Genomic DNA, 21,870 nt, shown 5'->3' on the forward strand with positions numbered 1-21,870 from the left:
TGTAAACCATAATATAATTTGTTTGGTTTTGCCTTACTATATAGTGTGAATCCAGCAAGTGTAGTCTATAGATCAGGCTTTATAACTTTAGCACAACATGCAAACCCAGCCAGTTTAACGTTATTCATGAGACAATGGCTTAGTGCAATGTTTGAACCCAGCCTTTGAACTGTAATTTTGCTGATATCAACAAGCACTGAAGTTGCAAGTACTCCAAATTTCATTAAAAAAAAATCCAGCTGGCATTATTGTTTTCTGTGCTCTCAGTCGATGCCCCAGGAGAAATTGTGTTTGCAGGTAATTGCTGCATCTCCATTCCAGAAATAAAGTTATTATCTGCTCATGGAGTGTTCCAGGTGTGTCACAAACAGCTTGGAAATGAGAGTAGTCAGTGACAGCTTCCTTGATGTGAAATGTTGCCTGGCAGAGCATTCTGACATCTTTGGCTCTTGCTAGCCCTACAACCACCACACATAAATTTGACAAAATCCAAAATGCTATCTAAATGATAGTTTACCTCACAACCCACTCATTTTTTTTTATTATGGTTTTGGTTGATCTGTAAGTTTCTTCTGTTTCATATTAAGCCAGCACAAGGCTTGGGAAGGTGCTTATTTTAGTACAGAACATTCAGATAATTTCAGCATGGTTACAGAGTGAAAGGCAAGGAGTGGGATGAAGTGGGGGAGAAGGCTGATTTCAAACAGGCCCAGATAATCAGACACATTTCTAAATTAAGTTGTGTTTCTTCTCTGTATTTTAGAGGACTGCTGCAATGTTCCAAACACTACTTGAGTATTTTGAGCAACTTGATGTCCCAAGGTGAAAGCAGTCCTCAAACTCATTTGATGGAGTCGCTGGATTAACTCTTAAACCACTACTGTCAAAATGCAGTGAAATCTTTCCCTGACCCCTTGAGGCACTGGTCTTCTAAGTGGCAGAATTAGACAAGTTACAGAGGGACTTAATATGCAGAAGGTATCCCTCGTCTGTTAAGAGCTAAAACTGGTAATCAGCAGTGGGAGATAGTACTAAAGAAGCAATCAAGTCCAGGCATACATCATAAAGTAATATTCAGTTTACCATGTAATCACAGAATTACTAGGTTCATTGAAGTTATTTTCAAATACTGGGATTTGGTTCAGAATATTCCTAGGTGCCTAATTCAAATTGATAATTGCTTTCAGCTGCACTAAGAATATTTCTTACATTGGGTTGTAAAAAACCTTCTGTTCTCATGGAACACATCGTTTCTGTATTTGGATAAAGTCCCCCTTCAAGGTCATGTTCCCTGTAAACAGGTTTATTGTCTTTACCCTTTGAAGCTCATGGAAGTTATCTACCCGTAGATCAGTTGATAGGTCCTCTTTTCTAACTTTGATCTTCTACATTGATAATCTGTGTTTGGGGCCTTCAAACTGGGTTCCACAAGGGATTAACAGGGAAGGACGAGTGAGGAGAAACCCCTCAGACACATTCTGCCATCTGCGGCTGCCTCAATTTAGTTTTCCCTTCATCATACACAGATAGTCCTTGACCTACAACAGTTCATTTAGTGACCATGCGAAGTTACAATGGCATTAAAAAAGTGACTTATGACCATTTTTCACACTCAATGGGGAATTCACTTAACAACCATGTTATTAACTTAACTTCAATGATTCACTTAATCGCTGAGGCAATAAAAGTTGTAAAATGGGGCAAAACTCACTTAACAATTGTCTCGGTTAGTAACAGAAATTTTGGTTTCAGTTGTGGTTGTAAATTGAGGATTACCTGTACATGTGCACAAAACCTGACACGCTGCCTACCCCCAAATTTGTAAAATCTCTTTTAGCTCTGTGGTGAGTCTTTCCCTCCATTTTGACACATTCTTTTTCCTGACAACATTTGTAGGCATATGTCTATCTGCACTAGAAAGAGTAAAGAGAAGATCAACAAATATGATTAAGGGACTTGAGGATAAAACATATAAAGAATGGTTGCTGGAACTGGATATGTCTAGTCTTATGATAGTGACATGATAGTGTTCCGATATCTCAGAGGTTGCCACAAAGAAGAAGGAGTCAAACTATTCTCCAAAGCACCTGAGGGTAGAATAAGAAGCAATGAGTGAAAACTAATCAAGGAGAGAAGCAACTTAGAACTAAGGAAAAATTTCCTGACAGAACAATTAATCAGTGGAACAACTTGCTTCCAGAAGTTGTAAATGCTTCAACACTGGAAATTTTAAAGAAGAGATTAGATAACTATTATCTGAAGTGGTGTAGTGTTTCCTGCCTAAGATGGGGTTTGGACTAGAAGACCTCCAAGGTCCCTTCCAACTCTGTTATTCTATTCTATCCTCAAGAATTCTTCCGAAAATCAAGGAGGCATGCTGTGCATGCTTACTAAGAGTCAATCTCACTAGGTTGTGGGGCAATTAATACGCTCACTCTAGGTATTGCACATATTTTAATCTTGTATTTTATATTTTAAACTTTATGTCATAGTATGCCTTATTTTAATTGTGATGCTTCTGACACAAATAAATAAACTCTAGGTATATACCTTTCTGCACATGCATATGGTTTTTGATTAGCATTAATATTTCCCCAAATAGGGATAATCAGTTATCAACTGGGTACAACTGTAGATGTTACGGAAAAAGGGGAAAGCAGAAAAATCAAAACAAATCCCAGTTGTGTTGCTACTGCTTCTAATGGTAGTTAAGAAGTGAAGCAGAAGTTAAGAAATGGGGAAACTGTATGATCAGAACTTTATCAACTTTGGTATTACATGGACTGGTAACAAAAACAAATAAAATGCACTGTGTGCTGGATGTGAATGATGGATAACAACATGAGTTCTGCAGAATTATTAAGATATCTGGAAACCAAACATCTCAACCTGAACAATAAACATCCTGGGTGTTTCAAAGGAAAATGTGCAGAACTTTCATGAGAAGAAAAATGGGATTTCAGATAGCTGTGTATAACAACAAGAAAAATGCCCAAGGTGTGAATTGGTGTGGTTAAAACATAAATTTCAATTTTTATTTTTTGTATATGAGAAATATTAATTGGGCATTTACAATTAACAGTTTACTTTTCATTTTAACACCAATTTCCTATCATTAGTGTTTTGCCTCTTGATCAGAGGTTTAACTCACAGATTCTGTGGCCTCAAAAAGTTTTATAAACCCCTGATCTATATAATCATAGGTAGGTAGTTCTCACTTAATTGGAACTGGAATTTGTCGCTAAGCAAAGTGCAATGTCACATGATCACGTGGATTAGTGATGGCCATCCCTGATGCTGTTGTTAAGTAAGGACCAGCAACCACAACTTGAAACTTCCTGTCAGCTTCCAACAAACAAAGTCAATGGGGAAGCCAGCAGGAAGTTGCATGTCACAGTGATGACAAGCACAGCTTTTTCTAGGGCAGCTTGCAAGCATGCTGGCAGATAAATGAGTACCATGGAGTGTAGAAGGGCAGCGAGTGAGTGCTATGATATACTGCAATTGTGGCTAGACAGGCCTGTGATATGGAGTGTGAACAGGGGAGGTGCTGTGTGTGGGCATGTGCTCATACTCTGTAAAGGGCAGGAGCGGGAGAGACTTACAACCTTACTTGCTGACTTCCCCATTGACTTCACTTGTGGGAAGCCAGCAGGGAAGGTCACGAATGGTGATCATGTGACCACAGGACACTGCAACTCTCATTAAGTGTGAGCCGGTTGCTAAATGTCTAAATTGTGTCTGTATGACTGTAGAGGTGCTGCAAAATTGCAACTGAGGACCAGTGGTAAGCACCACTCATTCAGCACCGTCACAACTTACAACAATAGCTGAATGAGTGATCATTAACTAAGGACTATCTGGAAGCATCCATATCATTTTCTGTATCCCACTGGAAAATCTAAAAGAATTGGCAAATGTTTGTGGAATATTACGGTAGATATAAGAAATAACAGAACAGACTCCTAAATGCGAAATAACATCGTAACTATGTAGTACGATTGACTTGCAGGGCCAGCAAAACGTGTAACATGCTCACACTGGTGTAATAGGACTGGGTGTTTGTTAATATGATTTATTGGGTATGGGATTTTCTGTTTCCACTGTGAGTTGTATTGTGTTCAGGGGGGTGCACTGAGGGAGCTCCACCAATCTCATTGTACATATGTCGTGCAGTGACAATTAAGGTTATTATTATTACAAGAGATTTGGAAGGGACCTCGGATGTCTTCTAGTCTAACTCCTTGTTTGAGCAGGATACTCTATAACAGTGATGGCTAAACTTTCGCGTGCCAAAAGTGGGGAGAACACGGGGGGATCACGCACATGCGTGCCCACACCCATAATTCAATGAGCCCCACCCCTGTACATGCATGTGGTACCCCCCGCACTCCCCCCACTTTTGGCACGGTGGACCTGGTAGGCCCGTTTTTCACCCTCCACAAGCTCCAGAGGCATTCTAGGAACCTGGGGAGGGCAAAACCTGCCTTCCCCACGCCCCGGAGGCCCTCTGGAGGCTGGAAACGGCTCGTTTCCTGACTTCCGGTGGGACCGGAAAGCCTGAAAATCAGCTGGCCGGCAGGCGCATGCACACTGGAGCTGAGCTAGGACAACACTTTTGTGCCCACAGATATGGCTCCGCATGCCACCTGTGGCACACGTGCCATTGGTTTGCCATCACAACTCTATAACATTTCAGACAAATGGTTGTCCAGTCTTTTCTTAAAAGTCTCCAGTGATGAAGCACCCACAACTTCTGAAAGCAAGCCAATCCACTGGTTTATTGTTTTCACTGACAGGAAATTTCTCCTTAGTTGTAGGTTGCTTCTCTCCTATATTAGTTTCTAATCCATTCTGTCTCGTCTTGCCTTTGGGTGCTTTGGAAAATAGATTGACCCCTTCTTCTTTGTGGCAGCCCCTCAAGACTGCTATCCTGTCACCCTCAGTCCTTCTTCTGGAGGAGGGAGCAAGTGATGACATGCAACTAGAAAAGATAGAACTTGCATTGCAATGCCATGCCATACATTTCACAACTTTGTCCCATTGATGGTTAGGAATGGGTGCTTGTGAATGTAGAAGCTTCCTAAGTGGTTATACCTGACTATTTTAGAACCTTCCTTGGCAGATTTAAAGTACATCCCAGTTTATAAAGATAAGATTCTTCTTTAAATAGAGGCTAGATGAGATAATAAGATTAAAATAAATGGCCTGTAAAGATCTTAGTGAAGTTCTTCACTTTAGTGTATCACTCCAATTACTTTGTTATTCCATGTTTTTGTGATTAGGATATGTTTGAGTTTTAGACACAATGTTTATATTTGGTATTTAGAATCTGGTGGTTGGATTTTCAAGTACATGTACCATTAAGTGCAGCACTTAAGCTTTAAATGCCTTTTCACTCACACAGTTGTTGAGTTTTAAGCATTCTGCACCTGCAGTTTTCCTCCTCCATATGTAATTGATTTTGGGGGGGGATTTGTTTGTTTATGGAGTTTTCTTTTTTTAACTATTGCTAACTATTTGAATGTAGGCATATGCTCCACATGTTTCTTGTGCAGTAACAGTATGAAGATTTTTAAAAATATATATAATAGTGGTTTATCTTGGTAATGTTATGCTTTTCATCTTTGGCACATAATTATGTCCTTGTGTACCACGTGTAATCAGAAGCGATAGGAGGTTGAATGCAGGATGCAACTTTTTCATTTTTGGTTAATTATACAAACTGTGTTTAATTGCATTTATTGTCAATGGGCTCTATTTATAGATGTTTCAATTAACTTGGTATCGGGCTTTCATTTTTTGAGAGTCTTTTCAGTCAAATTCTTGTTATATGTGAAATGTTTTCCATTTATTTATAATTGCACTGGTTAACAAAGGTTAATGTGGGGTTCATAAATTGTGATGTTTGCAATTATTTCATTGTTCATTAATACATTGTTTTTCTTAAACACAGTCCCCTGAAGCAGAATGCATCAGGACTGAGATTTTGCCAATAGGTATATGTGTGTGATTTCACCCCACCCTCATTTTTTAAATCTTCGTTGTCTGATGTTTTTCTTCTTGTCTCCATCTTTACTCAAATGTTGGCAGTGACTGTGTGTTCTCTAAGGATCTTTCCTGGATTCCTTCTCAATGGTCATGGCAATTTGGCACATCCCTGTAGCCTGCGGAACTCCAGGATGCTAAAAGAGATTACAGATCTCTACAATATGTGATAACACATAGTTATTGATATATTTGCACTATTTTCGTTGGCGTTAAATGACAGCAATTACAAAATGTATTAAGTGCTGCTTTTAGAGAAGCTGATAGATTTCCATATTGTTTGGCCGTTCACCCAATCTATTTATGTTATTCAATGAACCATAGTTAGGCATAATTCAGCTTACTTGCTAGCCCTACCATATAGGAATTTGGTGTATTATCATATCACATCATAACTGAAGGCCAATTAGATGGTAATAAGAAAAATGTTTAACTCTTTGGTGCCTTCTAGTGGTTTTAAACATGGATGCAACCCAGATATATTAGATCTAAGCAAGCTACCGGAGATGAAAAAATTTAGGGAAACAAAAGCAAGAATAGATGCTACAACAGAAGTGAAACTTCATAATGTATGTGCAAGAAACTATTTGGCATCCTCAGCCAGTTCTGAGAACATACATCAGATTAGATCATTTTCTTTTTGTATCTCAGTGATCAACCCCTTTCATTGTAGTCAATAATCTATCTTTAGCCTACACCTTAAAACCTCTTATAAAGCGTCAAATAGCAGAGTGCTTTCATCAAGAGCCACCCAGAAAATGTCTGGTTTCGTATCATACTATATCTACCATATTTTCCGGCGTATAAGACGACTGGGCGTATAAGACGACCTCCGAATTTTCCTGTTAAAATATAGGGTTTGGGCTATACTCGTCATATAGGACTACCCGTCTTCCAACACACACCAAATAAAAATTAAAAAACATCAACTGGCTTACCCACAATGTAAAAGCAGCTGTGCTAGACCCAAAATGTCCCCTGCAACAAGCAGGAACCTCACACAGCCACAAAAAGCCCAAAAACCCAACTTTCACACTTTACACACACAAAATTCCACATACAGCTTTGTGAGATTTTGTGTGTTTGTGTAGTTAGAGTGAAACACTACAGAAACACACTAAATCTCAGAAAGCTGCACAAATATTATTTTATTTTATTTTTATTTTTATATGAAAGCTAAATTTAAAACTTCCTAAACTTTAAATGGCTAGGTCTAAAAAAGAACAACTAAAAAAATCCCCAATTAACTATTTTTTTTAAAGATCCCAAAGGGGAAAAAAACTTACCCAATAGAACAGGGGTCTCCAACCTTGGCAACTTTAAGACTTGTAGACTTCAACTCCCAGAATTCCTCAGTCAGCTTTGTTTTGCTGGCTGAGGAATTCTGGGAGTTGAAGTCCACAACTCCCTGCCTGCTTGATTGCAGGCAGGGAGTTGCTTGCTGATGGAATGGATTCAGGCAAGCGAAGCAAGGCAAGCAAAGCAAGGCAAGCAGCTAAGGTAAGCAAGCTGGAGGGGGAAAATTTTTTTCCTTCTCCATGGCTCTGGCGATCCCAGCTGCGTTGCCTGATTAGCAGATCATCAGAGCTTGGATCGGCAGAGCCATTTAAGGCTCATCAGAGCCTTTCGGGCTGGTCTGCCTGGTTACAGGAGAACGACACCCGGCGTATAAGACGACCCCCGACTTTTGAGAAGATTTTCATGTGTTAAAAAGTCGTCTTATACGCCGGAAAATACGGTATTTGCAAAAATTCAACAGGTAACTTTACAGTTATTCCCTTATGAATTGCCTTTCCACACTTTATCACCAAGTAAGCGAAATATAAGAGCAAGAAAGAAAAAAAAAAGAAAAGTATTCCAGTATTTGAGGGGCTGCCACAAAGAAGAGGGGGTCAACTTATTTTTTAAAGCACCAGAAGGCAAGACAAGAAATAATGGATGGAAATTGATCAAGCAGAGAAGCAACCTGGAATTAAGGAGAAACTTTCTAATAGTAAGAAAATTAACCAATGGAACATCTTGCCTTCAGAAGTTGTGGGTTGTTGTGCCTTCATCACTGGAGGTTTTTAAGAAAAGATAGAGTCTCCTGCTTAAGGAGGGGATTGGATTATGAAGATCTCCAAGGTCCCGTCCAGCTATATTCTGATTGACTGATTGAAAACCCCTCCAAATATTATTTCGCATCCTAAAAGGTAACTTTTCTATTCTTCTCGGTCCAAATTCTACCGAATTCACTTTCTCTCTTTGTAAAGCTAGGGCAGTGGGCTGTGGTGCCATTTGATATTCACAAGTCGATAGCTGTTCCTGAAAATCTTTCCCAAATCCCCTTCCCCCCACATCACGTTTTTGCCCTCCCCAATCCCCAGGAGCACTCTGCAGGCCTCCCAAACCCTCTTCATGCCCCGTTTTTGCAAAAAACAGGCCTATTTTTGGCCTTCCAAACCCTCCGCACATTTTTGCCCTCCCCAGCCCCCAGGAGCACTCTACAGGCCTCCCAAACCCTCTGTGCACTCTCTTTTTGCGAAAAACTCACCTGTTTTTGGCGAAAACGGGTTGCAGTATAGTATACTTTAGCAGTAGCAAAAATTGTTAAAAATGGTTAAAATTGTTAAAATACCAATACCAAAAATAGCTATAAACTTCTGACCTCTGCCCACATATAAACATGCCATATTATTTTGCCCCCAAAATAAAGAAAAAAAAATACTGGTAGTCCTCAACTTACAACAGTTCATTTAGTGACCAAAGTTACAAGAGCACTAAAAAATGTGACTTATCACCTTTCAAAGTTATGACTTTTGCAGCATCCCCATGACCATGTGATCAAAATTCAGATGGTTGGCAATTGGTTCATGTTTATGATTGTCATTGTGTCCCAAGATCATGCGATCCCCTTTTGCGATCTTCTGACAAGCAAAGTCAATGAGGAAGTAAGATTCACTTAACAATTGGATTACTAATTTATCAACTGCAATGTTTCACTTAAACAACTTTGGCAAGAAAGGTCGTAAAATGGGGCAAAATTGACTTAACAAATGTCTCACTTAACAACAGAAATTTTGAGCTCAATTGCGGTCATAAGCTGAAGACTACCTGTAAAACTATTTCACTACAAATATTGGAACAAAAAGAATATCATTAGAGCAATGTTTCTCAACCTTGGCAAACATGTGGACTTCAACTCCTAGAACTCCCCAGCCAGCCATGTTGGCTGGAGAATTCTGGGAGTTGAAGCCCATGCGTCTTAAAGTTGCCAAGGTTGAGAAACACTGCTTTAGACACTAACAATAATTACAAATCCAATCCAAATATTTACACAAAAATTATAATGACAGAACCTTGACTTTGATCAGCAGCTGCAAGTACATACAGAATTATTCTTTATTTTTCCGACTCTATAAACGTCTTTATGATAAACTCTGAACCATAGTCTTAATCCGCTTTACTCATTCCATTTCAATAATCATCTCTCCCCATGAGCTATCTATTTTCCGCTGGAAACAAATCCCAAAGAAAGAGCGTGTATACATCCAAACTAAACTGTGTTGTTTCTCTGTGTCATATAATATAGGTGGGTTTATGATAAAGGTTCCCCTTGCACACGTCTCTGTGGTCATGTGGCCGGCATGACTAAATGCCAAAGGCGCACGGAATGCTGTTACCTTCCCACCAAAGGTGGTCCCTATTTTTCTACTTGCATTTTTTACGTGCTTTCAAACTGCTAGGTTGGCAGAAGGTGGGATAAGTAATGGGAGCTCCCCCCCTTACGCAGCATTAGGGATTCGAACCACTGAACTGCCGACCTTTCAATCGACAAGCTCAGCATCTTAGCCACTGAGCCACCGCGTCCCTCTGTATGTATATGTTGTGTATTTTAGAGGTGGAGACCCTTTGAGAACTGCATGCAACGAAATTTCATTTTAATGTATGCCGATTAGCGTACATTCAAAGTCACAATAAAGTTATTCTAAGTCTAAGTGGAATACCTGACTTCTAAAGACCCGCATGCATGACAAAAAGCCAAGCAATTGTAACTCTACCTATAAATATCCAACTGGAAATTGACGGCTTTACAGTCCACCGACCGACTGGCTTCCATCGATCGCCAAGGCGATGCCGCAAAGGCTTTCTGGGAGATGTAGTCCGCTCATACTTCCCTCTTTTCAAAGCGTTCTTCCCTCGGCGCGGTTCTCGAGCGGCTACTTCCCGCGGATTGGTCAACCGCTGACCAATCAGTGTGCAAGCAAACCGGTTTGGGCCTATTATGATTGCTTGGCTTTTCAATTCTATCCTTATTTGCCGCCTGCTTGGCCCGCCGGAGGGAGGTGCTGCGGCCGCCGCCGCCGCTGCGCAGGTGTGTCCTTCTCCTGCTTACCTTCCTTCCGGATTCACCTGCCTGCCCGCGCTGGAGTTGAAGGATGCGGCTGCGCTCCGGGGTCTTTGCGTCTTTCTGCCTGTTGGTGCAGGCCTTGGGCGTGGGGCTTTTCCTTAGGGGCTTCTTCCCCGTGCCGGTCAGATCGCTGCTTCCCAGCGGGACCTTCGGCCAGGTGCCTGCAGAGCCTCCTCGGACAGGTACAGCAGCGCCTCTCCCTCGCTCGTGTTTTCCTGGAATCTCGCCTGAAAAGGCCAGGTGTGCCGGATCGCCTAGAGGAGATCCTTTCAAAGTGTGGGGTGGTCTCCATGGCATATCGCCCCTCCAGCCTGCCAAGCAAGGCAGAGCGGGGCGAGTGAGATGCTTTAACAAACTTGGAACTTTTATTTGTGGGTGTTTAGCAATTCAGAAAGGAAGCGCCCAGCTTTTTTGCAAGGGGTTTTGAGACATTTGCACTTGCAGGGAGCAATCTCTGCCTCCTCTCCAACTCCTTTTGCAGGTTGGGCTACGAGCAACCCAGTCTTGGTTGCTATGCTGTTCAGAAAGGAAAAGGCATCAGAAAAACTGCCTGCCCGGCAGGTGAAATGAACAGTTGGACAAAGGGTGGCTTTTGCCAGAACAAAAAGTTGGGTGGTTTGTTTGCTCTTTTCTCTGGCAAGAATGTCTTCCTTCTTTTCTTGGGCAACTCAACTTGAGTCAGTTGCCAAACATCTGAATTTTGATCATCTGACCATGGGGATGCTGCAAAGGTCATAAGTGTAAAAAATGGTCATAAGTCACCTTTGTCAGTGTAGTAACTTTGAATGGTCACTAAATGAACTGTTGTAAGTCGAGGACTATATAGTTATTGAAAAACAATCTGCAAAGAGATAAAGTATTGCTAATTCAAACTTTCTCTTTTGATTGTGAGCAAAAGTTGTCTATTAGACTGGTGAATGCGGTTGCAGCCATGTAGGCCTCTCAGAAGCCATGCTAAAACTAGTCAGTGCTATCTGCTGCAGGATGTATTTAATTTAAGTCTCTAGTCAGAAAAGCTTAATTTAAAGATTTTGATTATAATTTATTCACTAGCCTGGAAGTTTCTATAACAATCATTTCTAATAAAAGCGCATCTTGTTTGAAATAGGCTGAATATATGCTCTTCAATACCTGTACTAAGACTTTGTTTTGGAAGCGTATTTATTGAAAATGCTTTTATACAACACCAATCAGTTCAATCTTAAGTGATTTACAAAGCAAAAAATATAACAGCAGCATCCAGGTACACTTAAATGTTAAACACACACACACACACACACACACACACACACACACACACACACACACACACAACTATATCATAAAAAGCAATTTATCAATTTTAATTCAGATTAATTTTCATGGAAAAGGAATGACCAAACATATACCTATTGGGAAATTATTAAGAATTCAGTAGGAATTAATTTTTTGAAATATTTTGTCATGATATGCAAGGAAAACAATCATACCACTTTTTAAATTATACTGGATCACCTCAATTTCTTTATTCATTGATTCATTTTTTATCTTTATACTTTAGGGGAAAAATTGGTTGCTGGGTCTGTTAATTCATTGCTCACTCCTATATTACCAAGTGGCATATTGTTATATATATCATTATGTTCAATTGCTGTATATTTGCTTTTGAAATGAAATCTTTTAAAGAAAAGTTTAAGAATGAAAAAAATGTGGTGTAGTGGTAAAATTGTTGGATTAGGAATAGGGATATTCCGGTTCTAATCCACCTTCAGTCACTGAAAGACACTAGATGTCTTGAATCAATGTTCTAATGTCAAAATATCAGCAGATAAAAATAAATGATACTCAGAATTAACCAATACAAAATTGATATCTCAATATTTCCCAACAAGAATTGCTAATGGTTCAAGAATGAAGTCTTAAAACAATTCAGAAAATGGATAATAAGTGTCAAATTATAAACCAATTGGTCCTGAAATAAATTGATTTTTTAAAAAAATAACTTTTCATGTTGGTGGGATATAATAGAATTACAGAGTTGGAAGGATCCTATGAAGTCATCAAGTCCAACTCTATATATTGCAAAGTTCACTACACTATTCCTAGTAGAAACCTATCCAGTCTATCCAGCGAAGGGGCAGAAACAGCTCTGCACTAACCCATTTCACTGATTGACAGCTCTTATAAAAATATCTTCTAATGTGTAATCTGTACCTACATTCTTGAAGTTTCATTTCTTAAATTCTAGACTTACCCACTGCAGCAAGTGGTAATACATCTGAATCTCTACATTGTGATTTCTGTTCAGATTTAAAGACAGCTATCATGTTCTCTCTGAATCTTCAAGCTAAATATATTTCATTTACTGTAACTGTTCCTTGGAGGCAGAGGTTGGCTGCTGCTGGTTCAGACTGGTTTGGGCAAACCGGTAATTCCAACCAACAGGTGGGCCCACCCACCCAACCTGATGCTATCCAGTCCTATATAATTGCTGGTTTTTTGATGCCGCGCACACTCACATTTTCAGTTCTGGGCGAACTGGTTGTTACAGTATGTGATGCCCACCTCTGCTTGTAGGACTTGGTTACCAGTCTTTTCAATGTCTTGGTAGGCCTTCTCTGAATTTATGAGTGTATTTTTTTTAACTGGGGTGTACAGAACTGAATGTAGTACTCCAAGCCTGACCAGGGCAGAGTAGGGTGAAGGAAATCAAGAGAAGCATGGTGTCCTGTGATCTGGACACCATGTTCCTCTTGATTCCCTTCAAGATGTCATTGGCCTTCTCTGCATGTCTCTGTTGGGACATGTTGAGCTTGTAACATACAGGTAGTACATTGAAATCCTTCTCACACATGCTGCTTTTGAGGCAGACTTTCTTCATTATGTACACATTTTTTTCCCATTTGTCTTACCTAGATGTGTGACTTTATGTTTCTTCCTGTTAAATTTCATTCTGTGAGGTTTTGTCTATTGTGGCCTAAGTAATTTTTCCCCCTTTCCCAAGTATTAGCCATCCTTCTTAGGTTTTCTAATTGTAAATTGCAATCCACTTAATAAAGAAATTGTAAGTAAGACCAGGTTTTGAGGGCGGGAGCTAGAGCTGTTCCCCAAAATGTGACATGTTCTGGAGGAAGAAATAGCTCTTAACTTTCCTTTGTAATGAACTACTGTCTTGCTAATGCCAGTTCTTCTATTTCCTCTCTCTTCCATTGTATTATTTCTAGAAGTTTGGATCACTACGCTACCCAGAATGCAGCTTTTACATGGCAACAGTTATCTGTTATCAACAGAACAAAAGTGAGGTGGTAGCATTTATTCACTCACCTGTTATCTTCTAGATAGAGGGACCTGTTCCTTATTATTGTATGGTACAAGGGGCAGAGGAGATAAGCAGGTGGAAGCAATTGGAAGCATTGGCTGTTTCTGACAATCACAACTTGCTTTTTAGCTGAGTAAAAGGCATCACTCTCCTATGCTGTGTGTCCTGTGGGGTTGGGTCATGTGGGAACTCACACTTTTCAAGAGCTACTGCATATCAACAACAATTCCATAAAGATGATGGAGCTTCAGCAGCTGTCGAAGAATGAAAATGTTTGAAATACCTCTGGGAATAAACCACTAATAATACTGTTTCAGCATATTCCCAGTGCTACAGTCAAAGGTATACTAGTTCTGCCTCAAGAGACTTTGGAATTCAGAGTAAAATAAGTAAGAAAACAATTAATCAAAGTGTTTAGCTTTCACTGAATTAATTACTGAATTGGCTACATTTTAATTTCTCATGTCATTAAATAACAGCAGAATCTTGGACAGATAATTTAATTCTGGCCTTTTGTTCCTTTTCACACAAAAACTGCATATTAACCATCTAGATAGGGAAAATAATCCTCTGGATTGTTTTGGATATTGGTTTATTTTTGCCATTTAGGTAAATCTTAATAGTCCTTACTGCTAAGTGACAAAGTTCATATACAGCAGTGCTTAAAAGTATCTTAACTCTCTTGGGGCTTCCGGTTGGTGCCGCCGCCATCGCCAGACAGTCCTTCAAGACCGCCAGCCCCGCCGCCCGTAAAGAGCCGCCCCCACAGCTGAGAGGTGGCTCGAAAAACTCTGTTTCTTCGAGGAAATGTGAGCAGAGCCGGCAAGGTCAGGTAGAGCCCCCTGTGAAGTCCCCAGATTGTTTTTTTTGCTTCTGGGGAGCAAGCAGGATGAGGCTCCCTATTCAGCTCGCCGTGGCTCCGGACGATGGGGGAACTCTGCATGTAGCAGAGCCAGACGACGCGACCAACGTAAACAGCGAAAGTCAAAAGATTTATTAAAAATAAATGGTGAAATCTGGATCTGGAACTTAAAACTGCAAGTATTTATGATAGCCCTGTGAGTGAATTTAAGAACGGAGAAAGAGTGAAAGTTTAAAATGGTGTCCGGTTTTAGTGTCTTGAAAAAAAAAGCTGAAAGCGAAAGTGGATTTGCCTGACTGTTTCAACACGCTACAAAGTATTTAGAGCAATAGCGCTGGCTGGAAGAGAAGGGAAAAGTTTTTTTTTTTACAAAGTGTTTCTATGTTCCTTCTCCCTTAGAGATTTGATTAATTCTGAGAGGTTTTTGTGCTGGTGAAAAGGGAGAGAAGATTTCCTTCTTAAAAAAAAAAAAGAGAGATTGTCTGCGTGGCAGACATGGCTTCAAAGCTAGACAACAAAGCTGGGGGGGGGGTTCCCCACTCATAAGTCACAAGCGCAGTTTCTAAGCTTGCAGACCCAGAGCCAGAGACAGGAGACAGGAGATTGATTTTAGAGACTTGAAGGAATTTATTATTACGGCTCTGATGAAACAAGATGAGGTTAGGGTGAACCAGAAGTTTGAAAAATTTCAACAGGAAACTAAGGAGATGGTTCAAGAAAAGTATGACAAGATGAAGCGAGATATTCTGACAGTTTTGACTGGCTTGTCAGAAGTAATTGTCCAAATTGATAAAAAAGTGCAAGAAATTAATTTAGAAATAGAGTCTAAAATGAAGGAAGTTGATTATAAGATTGATAATGTGGATAATAAAACGCAAAGGATTGAAAATGAAGTGACAATGATGCAATTCAAATTTATGGAGTTTGCTGTAAGACTGAGGGGGATAAAGGAAAAAAACAGAGATTTGAGAAGGATTTGTGCTGAGGCTTTGGCTGAGATGTTAAAGGTTAGCCCTGAAGAGGTCTTGTCTAAGATTGACAAGACTTACAGAGTGAATTCTTGGGTAGCAAGGCAAAGGCAATTGCCAAGAGATGTAGTGATATACTTTACAGACAGAAGAATAAGAAATGACATCTTGCAAGTCTTTTGTTTCTACTTTACAAGTGGATGGAAGGGAGATTGGGATTTACAAAGAGCTGCCGCCTAAGATGCTAAAAGATAGAAAGGATTTTGCATTCTTGACAACTGAACTAAAGAAACAACAAATTCCATTCAGATGGGATGCTCCAATTGGTATAATATTGAGGTATCAAGGAGAAAGATATCGATTAAATACTGTCCAAAAAGCGGAAGAATTTTATCTCAATGTTTTTAAAACTGGTCCAGCATCTCCACGTACATCTTTGGTGTTAATACAGGAGGGTGACAAAGAAAAGCAAAATGAACAAGAGATTGAAGTCCAGTGGAAGCAGATGGAGACGGAGGCAATGGACATACAAGGAGCTACAGGGGGCTCTTTGGATGAGTTGTTCCCGGATCTTCCTTTAAAAGTTAAAGGTGAATCACCTAAAAATACAAGAGAAGTGGCTTTTGGATCTTGATCTGATGTCTTACAAAGTTAAAGATCAGCGTATAACCCAATCAGTCTACAAACAAATTCCAGAAAAACAACAACAGCAGAGGTCTAAGCCAGCACAAGGCAAGAAAAGCAGGTTTTACAAAACTAAATTTTTTTAGAATATTTCTTTTGAAGATGGATTATAAAAAATTTTTTTTTGCAAAACTATTAGCCAACAGACTATTGCCAGTTATCTAAGAGTTGATTCATGATTAAGCAGGATTTATAGAAGACAGACACATGAAAAATAATGTGAGGCAAATTATAGATTTATTGGACTATCTTGAGAAGAATAAACAGATCCCTGCAGTGCTGGTGTTTTAGGTTGCGGAGAAGGCCTGTAAGCGAGTGACTTGGAACTTTCTATTACAGACTTTAAGAAAAATGGATTATGTGTACGTTGAAGGAAATAGCTATGAGGCAAGAGGATTATGGAGTAAGGGCACTTGCAGTTGATCTGGTTGTTACCCTAACATGGTCGATGGAACTAATAATCTAGATGAAAGACTTTACAGAAGATATTATATGGAATATGAATATAAATATAAATATAAAGTCACTCGGGGGGTTTTTGTATATAGAAGTACTCTTCAATGATGGGAGCAGATGGCAACTAAAGACATTAAACACACTGTTGGACGAAGGATTTGATGTAATATTTTAGATGTCACAAATTATTATATATGCTGCGGGAAAGTGGATGAAACAAAATTGATGTGGTATATGGTGATAGGCGAGATTACTGATTGTTCAATATTGGAAAAGGGATGTTATGTTTATTATAGAAGAATGGATTCTGAAAGTGGCCAGTTTTGTAGAAAAGGCGAAGATATTAGCATACATTAAAGACTGGACCCAAGAGATTTATGTATGGGAGTAGAGGAAATGGATAGATTATGTGCAGAATAAATATTAAATTAGGAAGTATTAAATAACTTTTAGTTGAATGTTGTGTAGAAATGTATAGTATATAGGGGAAAGAATACTAAAATGTCAGGACGAAATGTATATTACACAGGGGGTAGAGTAGATGGGCGATAAAGTATTATATAATGCGATTTGGATTTGGATTTCACCCTGGGGAAGCCATGGGGGGAGGGGAGGGTAAGGGAGGGAAAGGGGGGGAAAGGGGGGGGAAAGGGGGAAAATTTGTATTTGTAAAACTTCTCCAATAAAAAAAAAAGTTTCTGAACTCTCTTGAATTTTCAATATTTCTGCATATACAGTGTATGACCTAAAACATGACTTGTTCAAGTTGTAAAACTTGATATTCATACTGAGGGATGTTGGTGGGCTTCCTCGCATAAACAGCTCACTTTATGTCCTTTCATAAAATTCCTATAGGATTCAGGTCAGGACTTTGACTTGCCAATCCAAAACGTTAACTTTCTTCCACTTTAATCATGTGGTTATGCAATTTGGGATTACTATCTTGCTGCATGACCCATTTATTTTCTCTTGAGCTTCAGTTCAGGGATAAATACCCTGACATTTTCTTGTGGAATTTAGTGGTACAATTCAGAATTCATAGTTACATCAATGAAGGTACGCTATATTTGTCCAGAAGGACAGAGCAAGCCCAAACGATGATATTGCCGCTGTCACTTTTTGCTGAGGGAATAAACTTCTTAAGCTGAAATGCAATGTTTTGCTTTTTGTGAAGTGGAACACTTTTCATTCAAGCTGAAAAGTTCTATTATGATCTCATCAATCGACAGAACATCCTTCCATAAAATTCTGGCTTATCTAAGTGGTCTTTCACAAACAGTAGATAGGCAGCAATGTCCTTTTTGGGGAGAAATGTCTTTCTCCTTGCAACCCTGCAAGAGTTGCTGTTCAATGTTTTTGATAGTGGGGTCATGAACACTGGCATTCACCAATGCAAGAAAGGCTTTTAGCCTTAGACATTATCCCGGAATTCTTTAAGATTCCTAGAGTATTACACCCCTGGCTTTTTGGTGTGATCTTGGTTGCTCAGCCGCTCCAGTTCAACAATAGTGTTGAATTGACTCCTTTTGTTAAGTGGAGTTTGGTAGAGTCTAATCTCTTTGGAAATAGTTTTGTAGCCTTTTCCAGAACATCAGCGTCTGTTTTTTGGAGGCCCTCAGAAATCTCCTTGTTTGAGCCATAACACATTTCCACATACCTGGGTTGTACAGATCAGACTTTGATAGTAAATAACCAAAATTATGTTCTGTAAATAATGCAGGATCTCCCACACTAAATCTGAAAAACTTGACTCTAATTTCAAACTTTCAAATAAACTAATAATCCTACAGGTTCACATACGTTTGCCATACACAAATATGTAACACTGGATTATTTTCCTCAAATAAATGAGGAAATATAATGCTTTTTTGTCATTTGTTTAATCAAGTATTTTTAATCTAATTTTAGGACCTGATCCGAGAACAGATCATGCTTTAGGGTTCTATTTATACAGAAACACTGAAAATTCAAAAAGGTTCCCAAAATTTTTAAGGAACTCTATGGATATTTTCCTTACTATACAGTTCTAAGTTTGTATACTTTCCCCCCAGGTATAGGCTTTGAGGCTTCCTGCAAATTGACAGTACCCATTATGCAAATACCCAGTACCCATTATGCTTTTCTGGGATGGTAACAATTCTGCAGAACAATGCTTGTCACCTTTGTTGAAATGTATTTGTTTACGATCATGTCTACTGGCAATGCAGGTAGAACAAAGTTGGCAAGAGATTGTTGCAAATCAACGAAATGTTCCAAAGGAATTTAAATGTTGTAAACAATATTTATTGCGCCTGCGCGAGCTGCACTGGCTCCCAGTGGTCTTCCGGGTGCGCTTCAAGGTGTTGGTTACCACCTTTAAAGTGCTCCATGGCATAGGACCTAGTTATCTCCGAGACCGCCTTCTGCCACCGACGACCTCCCATCGACCCGTGTGCTCCCACAGAGAGGGCCTCCTCGGGGTGCCATCAGCCAAGCAATGCAGGCTGGTGACCCCCAGGGGGAGGGCCTTCTCTGTGGGGGCACCCACCCTCTGGAATCAGCTGCCCCCAGAGATAAGGAGAATCTAAGACCGCCGTGCCCTTAAAACTTTCCTTTTCCAACAAGCCGGGCTGGCCTAACAAATCCTTTTAAATGATTTTAAATTCGTATGTCTTTTAAATTTCGGGCCAAATTGAGATATTTCCTTTTAATCTGTTCTTAATGTTTGTATTATGTGTTTTTATCTGGCTGTACACCGCCCTGAGTTCCCAGGAAGAAGGGCGGTATATAAATTTGAAGTAAAATAAAAAATAAAAATAAATAAATAATTTGGAAAATTATTGGTTCAACAACAATAAATAGTAAAATTTCTGAGATTTATTGTGGACAATTATTTTAGTTAGTTGGGACATTTGCCAGATGTGTTTAGATTAATTTGTCATTTTTGATTCTTCCCTTTCCATCACCTTTGTTACCCAAATACAGTAAATAAAAAAACAGTGCCATTTCACTAGCTGAAATGTACTTGTACCCTGTTTCCCCCAAAATAAGACATACCCTGATAATAAGCCCAATTGGGCTTTTGAATGCATGGCAATAAGGCCAAGGGCTTATTTCAGGGTTCAAAAAAATATAAGACAGGGTCTTATTTTCGCGAAAACACGGTAGAAATTCTGCAACAAACTGGAGTTTACTTGCAGACAGCCATGGGTGTGTTCATAGACCTGTTTTTTTACAGTGCTTTGGCTCTTATTGGTGCTGTATTCATCCTTTCCATGTGTCTCCTAATTCTGTGGGTTGTTTAAAAAACATTTCATTATGTTGATTTGTACATTCTTGCAACCTATGAAACTCATTTTTCTTTTCGTGGGCTCTATAAATTGTTGTCAAATATTAGTTCCTAGTAGCCTCAGGAAGAAGATGCTAGATGTTCATCTGATCATGTATCTAGTGCAGTTTGAGTTTATTTAGATTTATATACCGCCCTAGTCCCGAAGGATTCAGGGCGGTGAACAGCCAAAGATAAAACAGATACAATATAAAATTTAAAAAACAATTTAAAAACATATTAAATAAATTTGGCCCAAACTAATTAAAACACCTCTGTTTTTAAAAACCAATTAAAATTAAAATTAAACAATTAAAAAGAGTTAGGCCAGCCCCGCTTGTTGGAATAAAAAAGTCTTGAGGGCATGGCGGAAAGTGCGTAAATCCGGGATCCTCCGTATCTCCGGGGGGAGCTTGTTCCAAAGGGCAGGTGCCCCCACAGAGAAGGCTTTCCCCCTGGGGGCCGCCAGTCGACACTGTTTGGCCGACGGCACCCTGAGGAGCCCCTCTCTGTGGGAGCGTACTGGCCAGTGAGAGGCTACCGGTGGCAGAAGGCGGTCTCGTAAGTACCCAGGTCCTAGTGCAGTGATGCAGACCTATGACATGTGTCATTGGTGATGCGACATTAGATTTTTGGTGACACACCATGCCTCTGGACCCTCTGGAAGTTAGAAGAAGGACTGGCTCTCATGCAGCCTTTGAGAAAATCACATCAGCATTCTTGCACAATTTTCTGAGGTTCCAGAGGTTCCAGAGGTCCCAGGAGAGCAGAGCCCTCTCATGCAACTTCTAGAAGGTCCAGAGAGGCTGAAACTTCCTGCCAACAAATAAAGAAGAAAAGTACAGATGTTATTTATGGATCACATACTGAGTTTCTACAATATCTTGTTCACAGTTCACTACCTTTCTTATAGTTTTTCCCCACTTGCCATTCTTCTCTTGTTTTTCTCATGTGATTTAAGGTGTTCAGAAACCAATATTGACACCATAAACGGTAATAAAAACTTTTTTGTTGGAAACAAGACAAAGTACAGCTGTCAGAATTAAAATTATGACCATCCGTTATGGCTTGTTGATTCCTGCCTCTAAAGATATTTGTAGAAAATGTGGGACGTTGAGGTCAGTAACGCGTGAAGACTAAGCGTTGGCTTGGATTAGCGTCTCATGTGGGTTTTTCTTTTTCTTTTCTTTTTTTAGAATTGACATCAGACTGGACCAAGAAGATCCCACCTATTTTTAACAAAGTAGTTATAGTGTTGATTGATGCCTTGAGAGATGACTTTGTTTTTGGTTCAAAAGGTTTAAAATTCATGCCCTATACAACAGAGCTGGTGGAAAAAGGAACGACACAAGTTTTTATCTCAGAAGCCAAGGCACCTACCGTCACTATGCCTCGAATTAAAGTAAGTTCTGATACTTTGGAAATAAATATTTCTTGACAAGTGACAGTTGTCTTCTATTAAATCTATACATTGTACATTTCATAAAGCAGTACGCTTAATGCTTACTGCAGAAATGTGTTCTTTTTTGACAACATGAGTTTTTCCTCAGAATGTGATGGTACATTCTGCTATGATGTTTGAGGTGAGTAAAACAGTGGGAAAAAAAATTCACCAGCTTCCTGGAGTACTCAAGTTACCCCTTACTAAGGGCATTACATTCAGTACCATAGTCCTGAACTCAATACTTGTAGTCCTGCCACCTATACAGGTAGTCCTTGACCACAATTGAGCCCAACATTTCTGTTATTAAGTGAGAAATTTGTTAAGTGAGTTTTGCCTCATTTTACAACCTTTCTTGTCACAGTTGTTAAACGAATCATCGCAATAACCCGGTTAAGTGAATATGGCTTCCCCAT

General features: G+C 39.5%; 1 protein-coding gene across 4 annotated transcripts in view; it reads left to right on the forward strand.

Moving 5' to 3' along the window:
• The first annotated feature begins 10,466 nt into the window (after window positions 1–10,466).
• PIGG (phosphatidylinositol glycan anchor biosynthesis class G (EMM blood group)) overlaps window positions 10,467–21,870 on the forward strand; it is a 76,278-nt gene continuing 64,874 nt past the window's right edge. For all 4 annotated transcript variants that reach the window (XM_070935452.1, XM_070935453.1, XM_070935454.1 and 1 more), the window contains exons 1-2: window positions 10,467–10,620; window positions 21,210–21,415. In XM_070935452.1, coding sequence (XP_070791553.1) covers window positions 10,467–10,620; window positions 21,210–21,415 — 360 coding nt within the window. The remainder of the gene's footprint in view (window positions 10,621–21,209; window positions 21,416–21,870) is intronic.

The sequence above is a fragment of the Pituophis catenifer genome, unplaced genomic scaffold (assembly GCF_029215685.1).
Source record: "Pituophis catenifer annectens isolate HBS135680 unplaced genomic scaffold, rPitCat1.0.hap2 SCAF_2, whole genome shotgun sequence".
Taxonomy (NCBI): Eukaryota; Metazoa; Chordata; class Lepidosauria; order Squamata; family Colubridae; genus Pituophis; species Pituophis catenifer.